We start from the raw sequence: 25,715 nt of genomic DNA on the forward strand, positions 1-25,715 counted from the left end.
TAAATACTCTTAGGAAGTATCTAGGAAGTGTTCAAATAAATTTTGGCATGTTAGTAATGTATTTGATGAGGCAAAGATCAGTGTGTTAACACGTTTACTCTGTAGCTTCTTTACATATGTGTTACAGAAAAAGATACAAGATGTAAGCATACAATTGTACAAGTACATATGTTTTCACTTTCTACATTTAACCAATCTTAAAATGAGAGAATCAAGGCACTGAGATAGTCCATTCTGTAACATCATTAAATTCTCATACACTTCTAAGAGCAGTCTCCTTTGTTGTTGTTTAAAAGGTTTCATATTCCTCCTTGAAATGTCAATTAAGAAAGTTAAGATTTGGGTTTTAATAATAACATTTTTAACAGTTTTAATAATAACATTTAGTTAAAAACACATGTGAAACAAAATCTTTTGTGTTACAAAAGCATAGGAAAAGTTAAATTCTTAGCTCCAAACATCCTGCAAATATCGTTTTGTTTCTCGAAGAACAGCCAGGATTTTCATTGCTTCCAGTTTGTCACCTTCTGTTTCCATGCTTAAAATGTCCGCTACAGCATCACTTACATCATCAGCCATGTGCTTCTTATCCCTAAAAAACCAACCAACCAAACAAACAAACAAAAAAAAAAGGGTAATGCCTAGTAATGTATTTTTTTCAACATCTGCAAAGGCAAGATAATATTGGAAAAGTGGCATTCAAAAACCAACCCAAACAAAAATATAGCTTGTACACTGTATGTCAAGATTCTCACTTGAGTTTTCAGATAGCTCTGCTTTGACAGTAACTAGAGCTTAACTGAATACTAAAACAGAAAAGGAAATACTAAGTGACTAAAGCAATCAGTGGAACTGAGTGATTACAACTGGTTACATGTGGTTATACTTTCAAGACATTACTAGAAAAAATGAACCTACTGATGAAACTAGCATTCCAGGCAGGTGCTATCAGCACTGTACTGGCACTTTGTTCAGACAGCTCTCAGTGTTTTCAAAGACTCAAACTTCTGGTAACTGTTCTTTCTCTGAGACAGTCCATCTCTGTTCTACTCACCCACATATATAGAAGTAACCTCTCTCTTTCAGCAGGACTCTGGCAACTTCCTTAGCATACAACCTAATGACATCTTGCACGTATTTAGGTGGGGCTACTTCTGCAGTTGAAGAGTCTCTTGAGAAACAAACCTTAAGATGAGTTAATGTGCCGTTTTCAAGAAAACATCTGAGCTCATCTCTGAAAGGTAAAAGAAACTTGTTAGCAACGGCTCAAAGACAAGCCTTGCCTCAAGAATATGAAATGAATGCTAAATAGTGAACTTGCTTGAACAAATAGTCTCGATCCTGATGCCGACAACCAAAAAACAGCCACGTCTCTCCAAACTCCCAATCAGTATGTTCTTCTCTGAGCTTTTGCCTATAGAGACAAAATAAATAAATAATAATTTAAAAAATTCCAATCCTGTTTTATCAAGTGCAGAATCTAAAATGCCTATAACCTAATTCTCATTTAAATTAATGCTTCAGTGAACCTCTGGATTGGCAGAAATGTGAAAAAACTTAAAGCAAATCACAGTCAAACCATCCTTATTTGATATTCTTGAATATTCACTTTTGGCTCAGTGCAAAATCAATCAACTTTAAATGAGGATTTTTGCCAGAGTTTCATATAGGAACAGTCAAGATTGACACTTTCGAACTGCATGAAGCAATCCTGACTGCTGAGTAAGGAGACTGCTACCCTTTATCCTTCATTGGAAGCCCTGTAAAAACACCTGGGAAAACTCAAGGCAGTCTTAGCATCCTTCCATTTAGCTGTAGAAACCGCTGGACTTTATGAATAACAATCTATTTACTATCCCATCATCAGAAGAGTTATTGTATTTTCTTGAAATAATGATGAAGGCATTACTTTAGAGGAGTTTTAGCTTCAACTTTCAAATTACATTTTCAGAGAGATTTTATCACTGATTAAATGTTTTTGAAATGTTATGAATCCTTTAAAATTAAATGCAAAATACTTCTGAGAGATAAAGCTATATTTGAGAGTTTAACTAGTCAGGATTGTATACAATGGTTTGGTTAAAACAGAAGCATAGAGCCAAAAACATCCTGTCATAATTTCACTTTTCTCTCAAATAAAATGTTTTCTGAAAAAAACGTTAAAAGATGCAGGAACTATTGAGCCACATAGGATTGATATGTGTCAGTTACCTATAAAACTTGCAACCATTCCCACCTGGAAATTCCACTATTCCCTTCTTTGATTCCTTCAAATGATTGTGTTGTTACATATTCCTGATAAGAGGGTATCTGTCACCTTCTGAATACACATCTCATTGCCTTGAAAAATTACACTGCTCGGGTTGGAGGGGAAAAAGTAGGGATCTGCCTTGCTTCAAATAAAAAAAACCCACAAAACCCAAGACTACTGCCCAGTTGAAGGGCAAGCTCCTCATCTTAAAACATCAAAACGTGAAAACACACAGAAATAAAAAAACGTGGGAGAAAACCTGGTTTCATCATGCTAAGGTTTTTAATATAGATGCCACTTATGAAGTAAACAGATTTCGAATACCAAACTTATGTTAATCAATAGTGTTTCTAAAAACTACTTACAGAACTTCAACTAGCAACAGAGGTAAAGGATTTGATTTCTTATTATTCTTTCTACAGTTCTCTCAGTTCCTCATATGTCCACTATGGAGATTAAGTACAGTCAAATGAAAGTGTAAGTTTTATTGATTTAAAAAACAAATACAAAAGCACTACTAGTTAAAAAATAGTAAGACTGTTTCAGCACATCACTGTTGGAAAAAGTGAAAAAGGGAAAAAAAAATTAAACTGCATTTGTACTCAAAACCTGAGGCTGCATTTTGTTCAACATCAAAAGGTTGCTTTCCAGGTAACAACCTAGTACATACCTATGTTGTAGGAAACCAATAAACGGTGCAATTCCTGTTCCTGGACCAACCATCACGAGTGGGACAGATGGGTCTGCAGGTAAGTGGAAAGTATTGTTTGGACGAGCAAAAATAGTTATCTAAAATACAATTAGGTAGAATACAATCAAAAAAATATTCTTAAACAATGAAAATACAATGAAACTCTTGGAATCTTCAGGATATTTACATAGAGCTTAATTTTAATGACACACAACATTAGAATAAAATTTCACACTAGATTTACAAACCTATTAATCCCTGTGAAGGAAAACTAGGGAAAACCACACAACTATCTGAATAGGAAAAATCTCAATCAAATCAAATCTGAATATGGTCTAACAGTCATGTACAGGGAAATGTTAGGTTATAGTTGGACTTGATTATTTTAATTTTTTTTAAATTTATATATTTTTTATTTATATTATTTTTATTTTACCTGGACCTGAGCAAAGCCTTCGACACTGTCCCACACCACATTCTGGTCTCCAAACTGGTGACACATGGGTTTGATGGGTGGACTGCTAGATGGATACAGAACTGGCTTGATGGCCACACCCAAAGAGTGGCTGTCAATGGGTCCAGGTCCCAGTGGAGGCCAGTGACAAGCAGAGTCCCTCAGGGATCAGTCCTGGGACCAATCTTGTTCAACATCTTTGTCAGTGACATGGACAGTGGCATTGAGTGCACCCTCTGCAAGTTTGCTGATGACACCAAGCTGTGTGGTGCAGCAGACACACTGGAGGGAAGGGATGGCATCCAGAGGGACCTTGACAGGTAGGAGAGGTGGGCACAAGCCAACCTCATGAGGTTCAACAAGACAAAGTGCAAGGTCCTGCATCTGGGTCGAGGCAATCCCAAGCACAAATACAGGCTGGGCAGTGACTGGCAGGAAAGCAGCCCTGAGGAGAGGGACTTGGGGGTGCTGGTGGATGAGAAGCTCAACATGAGCTGTCAATGTGCACTTGCAGCCCAGAAAGCCAACCAGATCCTAGGCTGCATCAGGAGAAGTGTGGCCAGCAGGCCAAGGGAGGTGATTCTCCCCCTCTACTCAGCTCTGGTGAGATCCCACCTGGAGTACTGCATCCAGTTCTGGAGCGCCGCCATGGCAGGGGGGTTGGAACTAGATGACCCTTGTGGTCCCTTCTAAACCTGACAGATTCTATGATTCTATAAATCTTTTCTAACCAGGCAATTCTATGAAAACTGACTGCACCTTAAATTTGGGGAATACTGTTACAGAATTCATAGAAAGTTTGGATTTGGTACTCAAAGGGAAGTAGAGCTACTTTATTGCTCTTATAGGCAATGTTTTTAACATTGTGGACATCCACAAATATGCCAGTGGAGGTGAGGATTTATTTATAGCCCACTGACATTGAGCTTGTTTTCTTAACTTTCATTAAAGTTTTGTTATCTCCAAAAAATGCCCATGGGTTAGCAAAGAGAGGTAACTGCTCAAACATCTTGAAAATGGTTTATATCATTCCACTGACAAACTCTAATTCTGATTTTCAGACCTCTGTTTGAATGAAGTTTAACTTTCTTTGGAGCTCTAGTATTACTCTCTGTGGTATTGCTAACACAAGGTACAGAAAATAAGATTGCTATATTTAAAAGATTATTCAGGACTCAACACGAGCCACAGCAGAGCTTCATCCATTAAAGTCATAAGTGACATCTGATTTATTTTGCATATGAATTATGAAAGTATTTGAATTTACTTAGAAATTTAAGGAAGAAGTGAAGTTAGCACTAAGTGAAGTTATTTAAACTCTGCTCTGTAAACCTGAGTGGTTCACCACTGCTCATTTCTTATAATTTACTTCACTATTGATACCACACCATTAACCAGCATTATTTTTCTGATTTCATGATGATAAAAAAAAATAGTGTCATTCTTGCTGGTGGGGGAGCAATATTTGTATTTCTGTTATACTTATTACTTCAAACTGTGCTTCAGTTAGGTGGCTATTTTCCCTATTAATGATTCCAAACTGGTCATTCCTTTAAAAATAGTGCAAATGGTGAACATTTATACTGTAAAGTGTCTTCAGTAAAGGTATTTTTGCACAAGATCACACTCATCTATTTTGAATTGGTATTGCACATATTTCTGCAATCTGTGTGTATTGCTGCATATTTATCTAGGCTGAATTCTAACTTGCCCCACAGAGACAAATAGTTGCGAATTGGATTGACTCATTTTGTAATTTTTTTTACCCCCCCTATTTTTCATGTTCACTCTTTAATATACTGCAAATTAATCACATTTTAAATAAAGATATGAATACTGGAATAAAATGTATGATGCATACATTAATTCAGTTTGACTTCCGAGTTAGTTTAAAAAAAAATGAAGATCATTCATATGGGTTTCCCTTCCATTTTGCCAGATCAACACCTCAAATTATTGGCATAGTTTTCTTGTAACCAAATTCTTGCTTCAATTTTAAAAAATCAAATATAGATTAGACTGGCAATAATTCTTTCGTCCTACTAATTACACAGTAGAATTCCAAATTTGTAATCATTATCGCTTTCCTGGGTTCAGCTAGCAGAGAATTAATTTTCTTCTTAATTTTCTTGGATGGGGCCACACCCAGCTGGACCAGCCAATGGGGTATTCCATACCATACAATGTCATGGCTGCTATCTAATGGGGTGGTGGAGGTGCTACTGATGGTTTTCTGTCTCAGGCTTTTGGTGCAAGTGTTGCATTTGATATCACTTGCTTTATGTATTACTTTCACTATTGTTGTATTCCTGTTGTTCATGAGTTCTTTGCATTGCTGTCATTGTTCTCCTTAACACAAGCCTGTGGGTTTGTATGTTTTGCTCCCAATTTCTCCTTCCAAGGGGTTAGGGAGGAGTTGTGTGAGCGGCTGTGTGGTGCCTGACTGCACCTGAGTTTAAAACTATGACAAGCCTACATCTAATAACTTTGAGAACAATTAACTACAAAGATTCTCTACCAAGTAAAGAGGGAAAATCCTAAAACACCCTCCATGCCAAACCACCTGTGATGCACATCAGAAACACCACAGACAGCTGTCCCCTTTGACATATTCAGCAACCTGGCCTTTGCTAACTCTGCAAGATCTGACAAGAAGTGAGTGTTACAATTTCTGCCCTACTATCTGCCACCCTTTCCTGGAAGTGGCCAAGTGTGTCTCTCCTACAACACTAACAGCCATAGTCATTTCATTGCACAGTAGTATTTTACTTCATGAAAACATCCTCCAAGACTCACTTAGGACTAGAATGGGGTGGGAAACAACTCTGTCAGCAATGGAATTTTCACAACTTAGGTATTCATGGATCAAGTAAAATGTAATTTTAGTGACTTAGCAATGGAGTTCTGGACACGTTATAGAAGGAAATGTGATCTTACAAATAGGGTAATACTAGAAAATGAATTAGTATATTGCCAAAATATCTGCATCAGAGCACAGAAAAAAGAAATCTGCAGTTGTTTCAAATGCACATACATTTAACAGTTGAAGAGTTTTGAGCTAATAGCCATACCTTTTCAGTTGAAAAGCTTCCTCCTTTTGTATCCACAGCGTTTTCATTGGGGTGTAGTAGAGGTGCCACTAACTCAGCAAGCCACCCTGTACATACTCCCTTCCGTGAGACTCGTCTAGTGGGACAGACAGGGAACTCCACAATGTTAAATACAAAACACAGTTTTCCTGGTCGATACAAGTTTGAACTGCAAAGACAAGAGCATAAAAAAATGTACAAGACATGAGAAATATCTGTAGAATCCTACAGCAGCTCCATTTGCAGCCAAAACCAACTCACTTGAATCAAGATTCACAGAATTCGTTTGACTGTGTGATAATAATAATCTGGAGAAGAGAAGGCTCCGAGGTGACCTTATTGTGGCTTTCCAGGTTGGATGGGGCTCTGGCCAGCCTGATCTAGTGTGAGGTGTCCCTGTCCATGGCAGGGGGGTTGGAACTAGATGATCCTTGTGGTCCCTTCCAACCCTGACTGATTCTATGATTCTATAATGATAGATAATTAGGAAACATCTTAAGGTTGGACTCAGCGGCCATTGCTCACAGAAGAGAATCCAAATTCTGACCAGATTCACAAATGTGTGAGCTTGTTCTACAAATGTGTGAGCTTGTTCTACTCTACTAGGCTTGCCACTCAAAAAAACGTGTTTTTTGAAATAGTCAAACTCTGTGGGTTTTTTTGCAAAAGGGACAAAATAATTTTTTCCTCAGGTTTTATCATTCGTCTCTCCACTTTAGATTGCAACATATACACACACATTTGAGGACAAATCATACCTAAACTACCAAGGAGATATAATTTGAATATTTCATTACCTTGACACTGAATAGGATCTGGCTTGTAATTTAGGAAGATGTTCTGAAAAAGAAAAAAAAACTATTTAAAAAACCCAAATCCTTACTTATTTGATTCACCCCAAAGAAAATGAAAATACCATGAGTGTTTATGTTATAAATAGATTACTACTAATATTACTCTATTAACATTCAGTGTTTATGGTTTAGAAATAAGCTAATAAGACTTTAAAAAATATACAAAATAGAGTTCATGACTTTGTGTAACATTGTTATAGAGCCTATAAAGTGAGGTCAGAACAGTTAACTTATGGGGTTGTTGGTCAACTAAAAACAATTGTAAGGCATACAGAAGAGATGCCAGCAGCTAGTAGACAAGGTGAAGCCTGAAATTTGATTTTCCCCACAGTTCATCTATGAGCTCAAAAGTTCTCAGAGTATTTGTTTGTCTGAAAATTTCTTATACATAAAGTCCTAGAGGCAGATGTGCCAGTTCAATTTCAACCCACTGAGTACCTATGCAAATATTTGAAATCACAGCTAAAAAACAACAGAGACAGGAGTTTACTGGCATTTTTTCAACACCAAACCTGCTGTATGTATCACACACATTTATATGTATGTATACATGTATCTTCACAGAAAAGATCAAACGCACTGGTGCCTTCAAAGGAATGACTTGCATGCAGACTGCCCACTTTGGCTCAGGTAAAGGGCATATTAAAACGAGACAGACATATTGCTAAGTGAGCAGTGTGGTGGAAAATGGTGACAGTAAGTGAGCAATATGAAAAGAACTGGGCAGGTATACCAAATGCTAGAAAGCATACAGTGGTGTTAACAGGGTATCATGTAGTTTAACTGCATTTGAGTTGTTTACCCACATGTACCACCTTTTTGCAGATAATCCAACCAGTACATGGACATATTTTAAAGATGCTCTGCTGCAGAAGATAGTTGCAAGCCAGAGTTAATAAAAGCTAGTTCAGTGAAATCACTTGAAGACAACGCTAAGTCCACTCACCACATTACTTCCTTGAGATACACATTTCCAAACTTCCCTTTTATTCAGTTCAGTTGCTGTGGTGTGAACCATACAACCTTTGAAAAGCTAAGCATTTTTGCTTTCATTGTGAAAATTCTTGTATTAGTATAAAGTGGAGAAGAGCTTGCATTTATTTTTTTACATCCCCACAGAAGAGATTTGGGGTAGAGAAACTGAAAGAACATAAAAATGTGGTTTTTTTTTTTCTGTTTCACATTAAGAAATACATTAAGAAATTCTGTTTTTTAATCTGGAAAATAACTGCCAGTATTTCCAGATGTATTTGAGATGGTCACAGTTAAGTCTAACTCCTTCACTGTTTTACGTAAGAAACCCAGTGAGCATATTGGACATTCTGTAGCTACAAATACACTGGGAAAAGCTTCTTGTTTCAACAGGTAGAGGTGGAAGAAAAGAACATGCAGGCAGGGAAATCAGGAGTTGCAAAAACGTGGGGTTTTTAACTGTAAGCAGTTGATGAACTGTTTCTGAAATGCCTGCAAACACCTTGTGCCTACTTTTTATGCGCAGGAGCAGTCCACAGTCAATTGAAGCATAGGTACATACCTAAGTGTTTACCAAATGAAGGCCAAAGACATCAAACTGGAGAACAGAGCTTTGTTCCCCGACAACAGCTTTAGTTTGATCATTATTGATACTGTAAAATTTCTAAAGCAGTTAATTGAACAGTTGTTCCTTTTTCTTGAGAAACTGAACATCTAGTCTTAATGCATTTTCAGAAACCAAACCAAATTAAACCTAAATCAATCACTCACCAATTAACAGGTTAAGTGAAGGTTTACAGCTTGGAAAAGCATGCAGTAAATCCAGCAAGCAAACATTAGAATCTCTAATAAAGCGTGTGTAATCAGAGGCTCCTTGTCTGCTGCAAAGCTCTTGAAGCCTCCGCTTTTCTCCTGCATCCCTGGTACACTCGACAAGAGCTCGTAAAAATGCCTACAGGGAAGAAAAGAAGAGTGAAGGGTAAAAAAACGTGTCCATTTGGGAAAATGGTCACAAAGCTGGAGAAAAAAATTGATTTGCCTGGGGACAGGAAGCAGTCACCTGACAGGTTAATTAATAATACAATTTATTTCCTAACGCCCACTTTTACATACTGTCAAAAATTGGCATTTTACTTTTCTTTTTTTTGGCCACTGTTTTAATGTCTGAGACCAGCTAGCAGATAAAAAAATCCTACTTTGCTAGAGTGAGGGGACCAATAAACATGCACAACTCAATTCTTAAAAAATTCCAAATTTATGAAAGGCTTTCTAATTGATGTATTTGCACTAAGTTAAGTAAACAGCTCCATAAGGTAAATTAATCCAAGACAGAAAAGCATTTGCTAAGTACCAGAAGCCAGGAAAGGAATCATAAATGGCTTTTATGGTATTTACTGTAAATAAAGTATGGTATTTAATGATTCGTGTAAATGTTGTCATGGTGTTTTATTCTACAGTTTATGCCTACATAATGGTATTGCAAGCTTTCTTAAGGGACAATTAAATTGAACATGATAAGACGTAAAAAGTAGATGTAAACAGTTACCAAGTTTTGTTCCAAAAGAAAGGTGGAAGTAGACACAATGCATAAAAGAAAAGTCATCCAAATCAGATGTGCAATCTGATGATATATTCCTTCAAAAGAATACTTGGAAAGTAATTTGAGTGTGCTCAAATACTGAGCTTTCAGACAATAGTTTTGAACATGGAGTTACGTAAAGCACATTCTACACTGAACAGGCAATAAAGCAGATATGTTCTAAAACCAGGATTGGGCAATACTCCACAGCTAGCGCTCTTTGCCTACTCTTATTGTTGAGAAAATAAAAATTGCAGTATTTCATAGTTCACCAGAGAAAGCACCCAAAGTGAAAAGTATCAGAATAAAGAACAAACAGCAGCATATAAACTGCCAATCCTCATTCACAAAGAAACATGCTAACTACACACACAAAGCAAGAACAGATCTGTAAGCGGCCATACAGCACAGAATTACTAAGGATTTATCTTTAAAAGAAGAAACACATAAACACCTTTTTGGGAACGGCTCTTATTTCCAGACACCAGGTGAGAATGAATTTCAGAGTGCTTCTTTCAGGAATGTGTTGTGGATGAGTTGCTCCTAATTCAGTGAGAGAAAAAAAAAAAAACAAAAAAAAACCCACAAAACCACAACAAAACACATGCATCTATTAACTTCCAAAACCAGCATCACAGAGTGCTTGTTCCTTCAAGAAATACAAGAAAACTAAACTGCATTCAATTCTTTATGTTTGAGACCCAGCTGGCTTGTGGTAACTATAAACATCAAGAAAGTTTTCCAAACAAGTATCAATGACAATTTTCAAATGAAAACTCAAAACTTAGCAGGAAAGTAGGATGCAAAAAGATAAAAACCATGAGTGTTCGAAGAAATTTCATTGCTAAACTACACAAGGCTTTGTTGAAACTTTCCACCTTGAAGAAACTCAGAGGAATGCTTACCAGGAAAAAGGAACATCTTTTTTTCCCCCCTCTATCAACAAGCACTCCTAAAAATTGGAACAAGCTAAAGTTTTCTCATGATCTAGCCAAAAAGATGCATGTAGCCAGGTACAATGACATCCCATCTTTCCCTTCATGGAATCAGCTAGGATGCAGCTAGGCTTATTAGCCTCATGCCACGTCCTGCTAAATTCGCTATTCTAAATTAACCTCACAAGCAATGTAGGAGTGTTTATGCAACAAATCATGTTTAATTAGCAAGTTCTGCAGGTCCCAGATTGTTTCCTTACAGATCCTACTTGCATGTGGGGATTTCTCTTGGCAATGTTTCTTGGGTTTGACATCCAGCTACTGATTCTTACTATGCTTTTTGTCATGTTCACGAGCCCTTTAATACCACCAAATTTTTGCTCCAAAAGCATACCTACGTAACTGGCTAAAGTACCTCTTGATGCAAGAATTACTTGCATGAACTCTTGCCACAAAGAACAAAATTTACTTTTAGGAAAGGATTGTCATAAATATAATGCAGGAAAGAAGCATCCATGTTCACATTTACATAAACTTCCTTTCCTTGAACGTGCTGACACAATATATATACAACAAGTACTTAATTCTCCTCGTAGGATGCTCATGCACACAACAAAAAAAACTAACTAACGAAATCCACTATTTGAAGAACAGAATTTACAAATGGCTACAAATAATTTCTCTTTTGTTCTCCCAATTGATGTAATCTACTTCAAAGAATTCACAGACCAAAGAAAGATGGTGAACAAAATTCAGTGGAATTCCTGGTACATCTTGAGGATGCCGCAGAGGCACAGCCTGCTGTTCATGCTCTTCCAGGTTTTTCATCTTTCATTCTGCAAACCCACAATATAGTGGTTTGTAGTAACTATTACAAGTTCCTCAGAAATGTGAATGCAATTGAGACAACCATCTAAAAATGAAAGCAACTCTGGAACACTGCTACAAATTGCAAAGCTGAATTGTAGAGCTAAATACTTTGGTACACATTGGCCACAAGAAGTAATTAAGTTATAGTAACTTAATGAGTCTCTGCTCACCAGCACAGCCCCAAGTAAGTGAATATAGGTTTGAATTTAAACCAGTTATCTTCATAACTACAGTGGATGGAAGTCAGGGTTCAAACCATGACTGGAGATCAGTAGACCAGCAGCAACTTCCTAGGTCCTGGCCAAGTATTCAAGACAAGTGTAAAAAGCCAGCATGATATCCTTTGGGTCACCCAGAAAACTCCAGAGCAGAACCAAGAAGTTTGATTCTCTGTACTGTAATCCACAGCTATGATCTTCCTTTTCATTTATTAAGATTCAGAAACAGGCATGCCATTTTACATACAAGTTATAGCAAAATGTTGCCTAGATACATAATTTCACATTTTTTCCCTGATTTGTGCTACATTAGGCAGTCTGAGATTCAATAACCTGGACTGTTCACACACAGTATGAGAGCACTGATATTCCAACGTTCACTCAATTATTTTGCCAACTTTGCCTTGGAAGGACAATGTTTTTGGTATATAAGAACAATCAATGGGCTAAGCTATGCTTACTTAGCTATACAGTCTTATTCCACATGGAAAGTGCTTTGACACTGATGATCAAAAAGTGGCCTCTTAGGGCAGCTTTACATCCATCCTGCAAAATCAGTATAGCAGAAGAAAGGGAACTACTGAATGTTGGAAGGAGAGACAATCTGTGTCTATTCAAGGAGACTTTGGACATGCTGTTGACACTGTCTTTAACTCAAGAGGTACAAATTTTATGCACTCAAGTAGCAGGGCTCTGGTTTGCACAGAAAAATCTACTAGCCTTCAGGAACAACAAAATTCCAACCCAACTTTCCTATTGAGATCTGATGCTTTTGGCCCTTCATTATCTCCTATTTCACTATACCCTCGCCTTTAACTTCCTTTGTAAATGTGCTTGATTCTGCAAAATGTTTTAAACATTGTAAACAGCAGAAGCATACCTGTGAAATTCTTCCACACCATCCAATCTCCTGATGCCTGCCTGTGCATGCTCAGAACCAATCCTGATTCCAGGGGAGATTATTACAAGGCTAGACCTCTGCTGGGACTTCTTTTTTTCTGCGGGAGGGAGGAAGGGGGTGGGGAGTGGGGAGTAGGTGCGTTCGAAGGAGGTCTGTTCCAGAGGACCAAGAACAATAGGGTCTCCCCACAAGAGGGGACAGAGAGGGGGTAGGTTCAGCACAGTGAGACTGGACAACAGCCAGGCCAGCCATGAGATGCAGGGTTCATTCCCAGTGCAGCCCAGCCTGGATCAGGCTGCAACTGATACTGGCTTGCTATCAAATCTAACTAACTAGTGACCCCTCCCAGCAGAGGTTAGTTACTGGAGTAGGTGTCAAGGATGAAGATCCACTGAACCTGGACATCCCACATATGTTATGGCATGGCATGTCATGTAAACTCACTTCAGGTGCTTGCCAAGTCCAAGAATAGGAGTGCATTTATATCTCATACTTCAGGCACAACTTGTGTTGTCCTCAAAGATGCAGGGAATCTTTCCATGTTCCATTTGTTCCAGGGAACAAATTTACATACAGACTGGAACAACAAAGTGCCCTACCCCATCCACAGAACTAAAGGCACAACTCAGCAGCACCATTAAGGCACCAACTGCAAGGCAAAAGAGTAATCTCAAAGGTGCAGTTGGCAGTATGTCGGTATACCCTGCAGCATGCACCCTTTGTGAAGCATGGGATTGTAAGACTCAGCAGAACAGATCCACAGAGATGTGCAAGCCTCTTAAAAGGCACCTTGAACCTGCAGTAAGTCTTCTCCTTCAGAAGGATAGTTCTCTTAGTATGTGAAACAGATTGATGTGAAGTGCTGTACAAAGACAGATTTTAATTTCAAGTGAGGAATTGTCGGGATATGTATTTAAAGACTTACCTAATATAAACATAAAAGAGCACAGAGGAATGAGATGGATCAACACCAATGCCAGGCTCAAGTTCCTAGTTAGAAACTAACTCATCTATGGCAAAACCAGCAGCATTCAGTGTCCTCTCTTTGTTAATGTATTTCTGTAACTTCTGACATGACTCCATGAAATCACAGCTGTGTCCCAGTAATAAAAATGTTCAAAACAATGTGTACCAACTACTACAGAAAGAAGTATTCATTCATGACCATACCTTTCTTTTTAGTGCCCTGCTTAACCTTTACAGAAACAAAGTACTCTCCTTTTTCAGAAAGTCCCAAGATATGAAGAAGTTCTTCCACCTCACTGGCACTGTTGGGACACATTACACAGAAAGCATCTCCAGGTTGGTAGTCAAAGATTGTATCCTGTTTTAAAATATGAGATGGTTTCTATTAAGTTGTATCACAAACCAAGGCCAACAGCATCCCCACTCCTCACAGCAATCTTCCCACTGTAACAGTCACATGAAGTCACAATTTTTTTACTGTATACTAGCCCTCCACTCTTGCTTTTCAGGTTTCACCTTACTAATTAGAAAAATCTTTCTTTATCTGGTTTAAATATTTAGTCACTCTTTAGTAAGAACTGCTGAGCAGTCTACACAGGAGGAAAACAAATACATATTAAGAGGATCTTCCCTGAATAAACTAAACCAGTTTTTACACTTAGGATTACAGGGCTGACAGTTTGAGTAATATATTAGCAACTCAGAGCAAATGAATGCCAGAGGCAGAAACAGTGCTCAAGAGCTAATTATTCTTAACATTTCATTATACTAGTTAAAGTATTACTTGTGCGGATTACCTACTGCATGAAATAGTCATAATTTACAGTTTCTGGATATTCCCCAAATTGTATACTCAAAAACAGAACGATTGTTAGTTTTCAGTATTCCCTGTCTGCCTTGTTCCCCTACAAATTATCTTCAATACAATATCCATGAAGTGATAAATAAATTAATTTGACACTTCATTTCTGTTTTGACTTCCATGGAGTCATATCTTTCCGTGAGCAAATCCAGCTTTGCATTTAGAAAACAGATGAGGCTAAGCTGACATGCTACTGTCTAGGGAATTATTTTTTCTTTTTTTGAACAGTCAAATAATTTTCCCCAAGTTATTATACATAACACACATGATTTCACTCTTTATTTTAACCTAGTAAAGAAAAGGCCATCACTAACTTACTGCAATATCAAGCTCTAAGAGCAATGCAGTTTTTATTGCATCTTCTCTAGTGAGCTGAACTGCTTTTGTAACTGGCACTTCAAAGGTTGATCCCTCTGAAATCAGTGAGGATGGATGTGGATTCTGAAAAAGAGGACACAAAAACTTTCAGCAAAAATGCAAATCAGCTGTGTGACAGCTTACTATGACACACAGGAATTAGCATTGGCACTTTTTTTTTTTAAACAATCTTAGAAATTAATTCAAAACAATAAGGAAGAACATGAATCTTCCATATACAAAGGTTTTTTTTTCTCTATATTTTAAAGTCATATGCAAGAGATAACAAGCATATATTCAACTATAAAAGATCAGTAGGCTTGAACCCTCTCCTCTAGTAAGCCTAAACTACTACCAAATGCAGCTAGCCATTTCCTTTTTCAAGAGCTACCCTGAAAATAGCCAGTTAGAGAATTGTACTTATGTTAAAACCCAGAAAACCCTTGCCTAATTACAAAATTAGTAGGTATACAGAATAGACACAAGAGGAAAGAACTGAAGCTTTTTAAAAACATCATTGCAGATTTAGACTTTGGAGCGCAGATGAGGCTGTTACTACAGGCAATTTGTAAGAGGAACCTTAAAAACTACAGTGAAATTTGCAGCTAATCAGCAAAGTTCACACTAAAAATATCATGTTATGCTACAACAGTTCTATACAAGCAAAAATGTGCGCCAAGAATCGTAAATGGGCACCAAGAATAATTCCAGATAACCTCTGCAAAGCCTGTTACTTGAAGATCAAAATACAGCCCTCATTTCTCCATTGCTATTGTCACCAAGCTTCATCTGAGATCAATACAGCCAAAAAAATAGGTGGGAAGGATACCAAATGTCTGTAACAATACTCTGTCAAATGGAAGTAAGTTATTCTACCAGTAAGAGAAGTTTGGTTATTCTGAAGATTTCCTATTTTCAAAAAAGGAGACAGGAGAATCACTTGAGACCAACAGCTGAAAGTTAAAATTTTGACATGGTGATTAACAGCTTGGGCCATATCAAGTTATTCTGCATCAGATGATAATAATACCAGGTTGATAATTCATATTCCCCTCCAAGTCAAGTTCAAGGCATAATAAGATCAAGATTTAAGCCAAACTGTATTATCTTACACTTGCCACAAAGGCTTAAAATGAAGACTATTCCTGCTTTGCTACCAATACGCAGCAGCTTGTGAATTCAGCACTGAGCATCAACAGCCCAGTGCATAGAACATATAAGTAACTAGAGAGACCATGTACCCAGCCTTCTTTAAATGGCAGGGATTCTCTTGTTGGAGATACCCAAACCTCAAGCAGATGCATTTCAAAATAAGCCAATTTCAGCTGTGCTTGGAAAAAATATCCACGGTTGTTGCAATGTTAGATACTGGAAAAGGATATGAATTGTGTCTTACTTGTAACAGCAAACATGGGACTCACTTGTTAGCTAGGTCTAGTCGACTACGTAAAAAATAGTGCCAAAGGGAAAAAACAAAACAACTAACTAACTAATCAAACCTGCATTTGATTCTTTCCAAGGCCCAAGACAACCATGCATCTTTATACCTGAAATCTGGATTATAATCTTGAATCTGTCACTGAAATTCAGATTAGGAAATTCAGATTTTCAGTCTTCTGTTGAGAAGAAAAATTTACTTTTCCTCTGTTTACAGAAGAATCAAGACAACAATATTAGAACCTGATCCAATTATTTCAGAGATCAGTCTGAACATATGCTATGACTTTAAAATAAGAAAACAGGCTCTTTTAATCGCTGTAGCACCACTTTCAACCCAAGTATTAGTCTTTAATCAAAGAGTACCTGTAAATCACATCTTTGTTTCAGTAATTTGGAATTTTTAATTCAACAACCTGCTCAAAACCAACCAATCTTGAAAATAAAAGCAGTTATTCAGGGTTTAAATTCATACACTCTTACATAACTAAAGTGATTCTCTCAGCATTACCATTAGCACCATCAACAGAAAGAGTGTCAAAGCCTTGAGGTTACTAATCGGCTTTCATTTAACCTCACCAGATGACTCCCACAAGACCTCACTGCTCCCCTGAACAGCTAACCAAAAAGTCTGCCCTTTGGCAGGCAATCAGAAATGTTTTGATCCAGGCTTTCAAGCTCATTTTCAATGCTAAATATGCCAACTGGAGACAATTCCCAGCTCAGGCTGATTCTTCTCTTTGTATATAGCAGGTCTTCATTCAACACAGCTTCATAGGAAAAGTACACCAGCTTTTGATTTACAGTTCTTCTTCCATTTCCAACAGTAAAATTATGGTCACATTTTCACAATAAAAATTTTCTGTTATTAAATATGCAGTAGGATTTTGAGCAGTTTTATACTCTTTAAAGACTTTTTGAAAATACTAAAAATTTAAACAGAAATTGTACTATAGTCCTTCCCACAGGAAGCTGTTTTCACTGACCTAGCAAAAGCCACTGAGAGTTTAATTCTTCAGTTCCTGGCATTGCAATGACAAATTATTCAGATAAATTATACCTTGACATAAGTGCCAATAACTCTCATGATGGTAACTACATTTTCACAATATAAATGGACCTTTCACTTAAAATTCAAACACCTCCTCTGCTGAGGGATGTATCTCCTTTATACAAGTATCCACGTGCCCTCTGGAGCCATATGTATGAGTATGTGCACATGCTACTACTAGAGCTGGAGGCTTTCATCCTTCAAAGTGAAGTTCTTACCTCACCATGGGTGTCTTGAAACTGCACCTCTATATATTCTGGTGGCAAGGCAGGAACATTAAGAGCAGACTGTGAAACAGGAGGGACAGAATGAACAAGTGAAGGTTCAGTATCTATAGTTGAAGCCGCAAGACCGATGTCATCCAGTTTCTGTGACAGGACATCTGAACTCCTCACATCCTCATCTTCTATCTTCAAGTTCTCTACTTGTGAGCTTAAGCTCGGTTCATGCGGAGCTACAGAGTGAGAGCTAGAGACAGCATTGACAACACTGCTCATGCCTTCTTTTTCTTTCTGCAATAGAAATGCTTCCTTGAGGGCAAGCCAAAGTCCATCAATCCAAGGATCAACCACTAGTTCCAAACTGGCAAGGGAGGACAAAAAACAAGGAGAAAGGAATGGATGAATTATTGTGAGTTACTGGGCTATTAATTTACAAATCATGAAAAGACCACATAAGTTAAAAACACTAAAAACTTTCCTTTTTTTAACATATATCTTCAGCTGTTATCAAGATGACATTTTAGTTAAAACTGTATTTTCATTTAGTATTACTATAATGTAAATTTATGGAGTCTGAAGGATATAATACCCTTGCTCTTCCTCCAGTTCCTCATTTTTATTTTCTTACGCTGAAATTTATTTTATGAAGTTGAAGGGATGGTAGTAAAATATGCAACTTTTCATTGGGAAAGAGCAACATAAGTAGCTTACTCTAATGGTCCATTTTTATTATTTTAGAACATAAGATATATGTTTTATGGATATGGCAATGTTTGTGTTCAACTGCATCATCACCATCATGCACAGAACCAATATAACCTGCAATTCAAAATAAATAAACCAACACTGCAGCCTACTGGCCAGAAAGAACACCAGAACAGGAAGGGAGCTGCTTTTTTTACATAATTCCTCTATAGCAGTTAAAACTTCTTACATACTTCTTCTGTCATTATTATTGATTTTTTTTTTCTGAAAGAAATACACTTTATGGAAGTGAGAAGAAAATTAAAAAGCATTCTAGGGTTTGCTCAACTGCAAGATGGAACCTTGTATAGAAGTCTCATGTGTATGTAGGAAGGGACCCTGTTAGCCAGTAACACACACACTGGGAACTGGACTTATTTTTATTTGGTAAACGAACCACATTTTGAAACCTCTCCACTTATTCTCACTTAATATGTAAAACAGTGTAACAGATTAAGGCACTGTAACCTGCCTGTTTCCCCCCAACACAGAAGTGAGAGAAAAGTAAACACAAAAACTCCATGTTGAGATAGAGTTGAGATAAAATAAGAGTTTAATATAAAATGAAATAACATAATGGACAATTACCTTAGTTTAGCCTACTTGCAGAAAAACTGCAGCAAAATGCAGGAAAGGAAAAAAAGCATGAAAAGAGAAATCCAGCATGCTACCCACCTCCAACCTGCCTCACCACCATTCCTGCAGAAAAGAGACAACACCCAAAACATGGAACCCAAAAGCAGCAAGCAGAACAGGAATCTTCTTATGTCACAATCTGAACTTCAAGCCCCATAATGCTTTGTTCCAGTCAGCACTTTTATTTTGAAGCTGGTATGACAGCAGCATAGTTTTGAATAACAGCAACAAATATTCAATACAACCCACGACTAACAGCTAAAACCTCTCCATCTTCCCAGTCACTACAAGTGTTTGCTCACACTTCAAAAACGGAGTTTTATTTAAAGGCAACTGGGATTGAAAAGGCAGACTGTGCTAGGGCAGGACTCATTCCTATGAGGTGCTGACTATTCAGGTTCCACTGATTTCAAAGAGTAAAAAAAATGTAGACAAATTCAGATGTAATTACTGGATCTTGAATAAATAAAATCCAATCTCATTTAACTCTTACCCTACACAATCATAGCCAAATTCAGATGTAATTACTGGATCTTGAAGAAATAAAATCCAATCTCATTTAACTCTTACCCTACACAATCATCTGCTAATCCTGTGTTATAGAAGTGCTGCGCACCAAGCTCTTGAAGTCGTCGATCTACTGTCTTTCCACCGTTACAAAAGAACGTGTACTCTGAATCTCCTAGACCTAGCAAGTTCAAGGAGAGAGGAATCATGTCAGACACCCTCCCAGGCTACACAAAGATCTGCAAAGACAACACGGGATTTTCTTGCAGGCAAACAGAAGTACCTGATAAATTAAAGTGGGTATTACCAGGACACTTTTATGACCTTCAAAAAAAAAATTATGTTTGTCCCAACATAGAGCTGAAAAGGCAGTTCCTCCTTTACAAATGTAAGAATTACTCTGAAAACACTTTGTTTTCCATATTTCACATTCCAGAAGAATGTTTGAGGCTTTTAACAAAACACAAAACCACTTTTACAGGAAAAATGTAAGGAAGTGAAATAATTTAGAAGAGTGAAACTGATAAACTATATGTGAATTACCAAAAGGAATTATCTCACCTTCAGGTTAAAATTGTTAATATATGTTAAAAACATAAGGGAGAGAGTATTAAAAGTAAATTAAATATATTTGAACTCTGAAAAAAATTAATCAAACATAGGAATGATTTTAAACAACATTAAGTAAGAAATGTAGGAAATTATACATAAGGAAGTCTGTATTTTGCATATAATCCTTTAACCTGAAGTTACATTGTTTCCACTGATGAGTACGACATTCAAAATTAAAAAAAAAATCCTAATTGTGAATGCAAAGGGATAGGATGATCTTAAAACCTTTCTTTTAACATTTCATGCTCCCTTTCACTCTGTATAGAAAAAATGCTCAATTACTTGTAAAGTCAAGTGAAGTCATCTAGTCCATAAAGACTTGACACTTCAAAAATGTCAATAATTATAGAGATCTGATGTGGTTTTCATGTAAAGAAAATTAAACTATAAAAAGAAATTAAAAAGAGAGCTTATATCCAGATGATTTCTGTGACATAACATAAAAAAAATGTGGTTTATGTTTTATAAGCACTTAAAAATAGTAATCAACCTCTTCACAAGTAAAAAAGACATAAATTATTTACTTCCAGACAGTTGCTACAATAATATAGAAAATCCTAAATCACCTAGCAATCCATATTGGAGATGTGCAAAATGATCAGGTGGCAAGGTCCTGTCTTGAATTTTCTTTACAAACTTGCGGGCAGTGTCTGGCGGGTCTCCGGTACCAGTAGTGGAAATAACAATGACTACAGGAGCCTTTTCTGTTTCCAGCTCGTACTATAAGTAAAAGAACAAGTCAGTTACAAGGTGCAATTTGACACCCACCCATGGCATTACATATTATCTTCCATCCTTCCTTGTCCCAAAGGTACACAGAAAAATGTTTAATCTCATTTTAGCTATAATAAACTACAGAAAATTTTTCAAGTAATGACAAGTCATTTTGGGGATGCAACTTACGATCTTTCACGACCAGATTTGGTAAAGCGCTAAGGAACCTGCTCTGACCTCAGGTGACCCAGCTGCAAGATGAGCTCCTGGAAGTCCCTTCTAACCTGCACTACTCTACAATCCCATACCACAATGCCGAAGGCAAGCATCTTGAGCAAGAAGCTAGTACACATGAAAACAACACTTCACAACTGCATTCCACTTAAATACACAATTCCTACAGTATTTTCTTTGTCAAGCAGAAATGGTATCTCTGTAGATGTGATCACAATCACACAGCCATGATCCCCAAAATCCCACATAGAAAACTAGGGTGTGGACATATAAATTAGGGGTATCATTTCTGAATTCCATTAGGGAGTATTTGGGTCTGTCTGGTAACATCCATGTTACATCTGCCTTTGCCACTAAAAAACCCTTGTGTTTTGGACAACTTAAGGTAGCTCTGAACAAAGATAACCAGTTACCATGCTCTATACTGATTCATTTTGGCCTCTTCACCCTGCCCTGAATTAATTTTTCTTCTCTTTGCTAATGCTGATCTTCCACATTTCCTATGGTTTTACAGGGGCTACTTCCATCATACCAGGCTGACAAGAACTGCCTATACTTGGGATTATGTATCAGTTCAATAAATTCAGGTATCATGCAACCATTAACTATTTCTTAAGTAGGAACCATTGTGTTTGATTACTCCAGCTTTTCACTGACAGCAGGCTGCAGCACTGTGCTAGTGTGCTGTCTATCAGGTCACCCACACAACATGCTATTTCACAGCATCCCGGCAGGCCATGGGTTTTAAATTACACAGCCAGCCAGCTACTTGTGTGAAACACAGCTCCACAGGATTATAGACACCTTGTTTCAGAGTGACCTCTGGAGGCCACCTAGTTCTACCCTATGCTCCAAATGCAACTAATTGCCAACACTGTATTAGGTCAGCTATAACCCTAGCTGAATTTTGATAACTTCCAAGTATAGAGATTCCATTCTTCTGGACAGCTTCTTCCCTCCAGAAGAATTTCTTCACTGCTGTCAAATCTGAATTCATCAGGCTGTGCTTGGTGGATTTTTGCCTCCTGTTGCACAGTCTTCCACCAAGAGATTTTTGGCTCAAGTAGGTTGCTATTAAGTCACTCCTTAGCCTCCTTTCTGCCATAATAAGCAACCTAAGCTCCTTTGAGCGCTCCCCATAGAATCCAAAATCCCCTAGAATCCAAAAGAAGTTAGGAATACAAAAAATCAGAATATCAAGGGGGGTTGCTGTTGCCATTTTTTCCAAACTTTCCTGAAGAACCTAAAAGCAGTTGCATAGATGAACTTAAAATTACCATCTGGAACTCTGGCTCTGACAGTGGTCAAGAGCAGCTGTCTAGATAAGTATAAAAGAGCAAAGATGCAAGGATATTTCTCAAGTACTTTGCCAGACTTCAGTGAGTTGTGGTCCAGGGACATTCCAAATAGAGGTTTTGTCTTTTAAAAGTTCAGGTGAAGTCCAAATATCCACAAATTCCCAAGTCTTCCAAAAGTAAACTAAACAGTGTAAAAAAAAAAAAAAAACAACCAACCAACCAACCAAACAAACAAAAAAAAACCAAAACCAAAAAACCACAAAACCTTAAAAGGTCCTGTTGGAGTAATTCAGTATTTTCAAAACTTCCACAGCTGATTTGCTAAGTACAAATACAAGAGCTTCTGCAGTGTATTGTCACAGGTGACTACTGCATTTAAAAACACAAGCAAATTCTTCAATTAAAAAGAGCAAAGGTTTACAGGCATCCCATAAAAATTTCAACTGTGTTCCATTTAGATTAAAAAAAAAGAGGAAGAAAAATACAAGCTGAGAAAGTAAAAAGCGGTGTATTAGAACAGAAGTATGATTAGTTCATTATATTTCACTTGTTCCACTGCATGTTCTCCTGTCTAAACTTAAAGATCTTTTGGAAGCCAAAAGGTCCTCTACCTTTTTTTGTCACTTACTGGGAGACCTGACATATCACTAGGCCAACAAGAACCTTACACAGTTGCATAGTTTTTCACTCTACATTCCACTTCTTTCTAGATCTTTAGTATTACATCTTTGCCCCATTCTTTCTCTTTCCTTCAAAAGTACTCTTCAGCTGAGGACAGCAGTGCCACACAACAGTAGTGAGCAGCCTGCTTAAGCTCTGAATGACTGCTGAAGGAAGAGGATGGGATCAGATACCCAGATACGGCATATAAAGAACAATACATACCATGGCAAACACGCTTATTCAGATAACTCATCCAAGGCTAACTATGTGCACTGTGACCCATGATGATATCCATTTAGCCTATTTTACTGCTCCTACCTCATTTCCACTTTCGTCTTTCATCCAAAAAAAATAGCAGCCAGTAACCAACCAATGATTTATGACCCTTTCTCAACAACAGGGTAGGTGAGAGAATCATAAAATCATAGAATCATAGAATCAGTCAGGGTTGGAAGGGACCACAAGGATCATCTAGTTCCAACCCCCCTGCCATGGGCAGGGACACCCCACACTAGAAGCTAGGGAACAGCCAGTGCTTCTGAGACTTCAGCAGTATCCGATGATCCATTTTTGTATGGCTGCAAGATCACTGTCAGGATCACTGTTGGAGCCACAATTTTAAAGGTACAGCCTAAAACTACCACAATCACATTACGGTTATCGATGCTGTAGCCATCTATTCCATGCACAGACCTTCACAACAATCCCTTTAAGTGATAATGAGGTCTGAAAAATACCCAACAGCTGCATAAAGACAGGCCTCCTACCTGGAAAATATGGACAAAATGGAAACCTCCTACTTCCTCACCTAAAGCATACATACACACACCCCTCTGAACTCTGTATGTTGTGGAACAGACCCTCAGATCTAACACAGCCAGAGAACTTCACCAGAAGCCCCACCAAATACAAGCAAGCACTTGCTCCCACTCATCATGCTACTCTGTCTCCTCCTCCCCAATGACAGAGTTGAGGAGCTTCTAGAAGTTCCACAATTACAGTAAGGGGTAAGAAAAGCTTAAGTGATGAAGTCTACAAAACTGCAGAAATTATTTTTTTTCTTAATGCTCACTTCTCACATTCTCAATTCAGCACATCTTTCTACCTCATCAATAACTTGTAGCTCTTAGTCGTCTGGCCAAATTTCACAAAACAGATTTATTCAATTGGCAGGCCAATAACAAGGATAGAAGTATTAGGGATTGTATCCTGATCACTGCCTTCCTGAAACCAATGTCCCAACCTGTGAAATGCAGTAAGAATGAAAGAATATAATGAGAATCTTCTTATTCCCTGCTCTCTGCATAGAAGTATTTGTAACACTTTGCTACATAGTGAACATTCATTGTATAGCAGAAGTCCAGCTACCCAACATACAGTGTATCTTCAACAAAGCAACTTGTTAAAAGGGAGTTTGTAAACTTCTCAAATTTTCAATGCATAAACCTCTCTCTTTTAGGTGTTATTTTCTGCTCATCTTACATGAAATACCAGGTTAGCAAATTTTGTTTGGTTGTTTTTTTAAAATATTTTTGTTTGAGGACATAGAGTTTAAAGTGCTTTGTGAAGGAAATTACCCTCTGTGCTGCTTTTAGTTACAAACACTAACAGCTTTCAGATCCTTACCCTTCGATAACAGCAAAACATAAAAAGCCACTTCCTCGCTCCAGGAAAGCTTTTTATTTCTTTCTAGAACGTGACTTGAGTGTATCTGGTGTGAATTGAAGTGAGGGTATATGCTAAGTAACTCAAGAAAACTCCACAAAAGCTCAGGGTCATGCTGAAGTTAACAGGATACAGGACCTCAATACAACACAAAAACAACAGAAAAAACAGCATGCATCATTTCTAATAACAAGAGATATGATCAGCAAACACTGAATTCATTTCCCATTGCATACATAAATAGTTTTCAAGAAGTCACTGCATTGTCATTAGAAGAGAAATCAAAGGAATATTGTTCTGCCTTTGACAGAAGGTTATTAAGTGTGTGTGAGTATTGGTCCAAATTACTGATTCATAAGAAGCAAAAATTTAAAACTAGGTGGGTACATGTGCTCAGCCTTCACAGTTATTAACAGCTACCACTTGAGCACACGAAGAAAAATGCATCTTTTGAAAATACTTTTCTCAAAACAGCAAGGAGTATCTCACCTTGTCCATTTCACTCATACAGTGCATATCAGCTTCAAGTCCATGGGCCCCTGCTTGCTGCCATATTTCCTCGGCTATGGCTTTTGCCTGCCCTTTTTGTGTTGCATAGAGGAGCAAAAATCTCCTTTTTAAATCACAGCACATTTCCTAAAACAGAGCCCTTTTTAAAGACACTGCAGGGAAAAAAAGAGTAAAGTTATTGGATACAGAAAAGTAAAATTTTGTTTTGCTTACTAGATTAAAAGATACTTTAAAGGATAGCAGTATTGGTGTTTAATTTGGAAATCATACATCTGCTCTGAATGGTAGCCATTTCTTACAACCAGGCTTTGTAGGCCAGGTTGCAAAGGACTCATCATATTGGTCACCTGTGCTATACTGCACAGTTGCAGTAATGTTGCCATACCCCTAGTATCAAGAATGTAGTTTATAACAATACAATAGA

At 37.5% G+C, this 25,715-nt stretch overlaps 1 protein-coding gene across 1 annotated transcript; it reads right to left on the bottom strand.

Annotated features, from left to right (window-relative positions):
* Positions 1-447: 447 nt before the first annotated feature.
* On the bottom strand, positions 448-25,414 carry MTRR (5-methyltetrahydrofolate-homocysteine methyltransferase reductase). The gene is made up of 14 exons (XM_054381753.1): positions 25,271-25,414; positions 20,774-20,927; positions 19,659-19,776; positions 17,706-18,069; positions 14,961-15,083; positions 13,985-14,138; positions 10,345-10,433; positions 9,083-9,263; positions 7,283-7,325; positions 6,468-6,654; positions 2,922-3,040; positions 1,322-1,414; positions 1,055-1,234; positions 448-592 (listed from the first exon to the last, which is right to left on the bottom strand). The coding sequence occupies exons 1-14, from the start codon at positions 25,412-25,414 to the stop codon at positions 448-450; spliced, it is 2,094 nt and encodes a 697-aa protein (XP_054237728.1).
* Positions 25,415-25,715: the final 301 nt, after the last annotated feature.

This window comes from Indicator indicator, chromosome 6 (genome assembly GCF_027791375.1).
Source record: "Indicator indicator isolate 239-I01 chromosome 6, UM_Iind_1.1, whole genome shotgun sequence".
Lineage (NCBI taxonomy): Eukaryota > Metazoa > Chordata > Aves > Piciformes > Indicatoridae > Indicator > Indicator indicator.

Bases quoted from the DNA above. Each gene is read 5' to 3' on its own strand.
- MTRR (XM_054381753.1), bottom strand. From the start codon at position 25,414: ATGTGCTGTGATTTAAAAAGGAGATTTTTGCTCCTCTATGCAACACAA. The intron at 9,264-10,344 runs GTGTTTATGTGT...TCTTCCCTGTAG, and splicing joins TAAGAGCCGTTCCCAAAAAG to GCATTTTTACGAGCTCTTGT. The intron at 1,235-1,321 runs GCAAGTTCACTA...TTTACCTTTCAG, and splicing joins GATCGAGACTATTTGTTCAA to AGATGAGCTCAGATGTTTTC.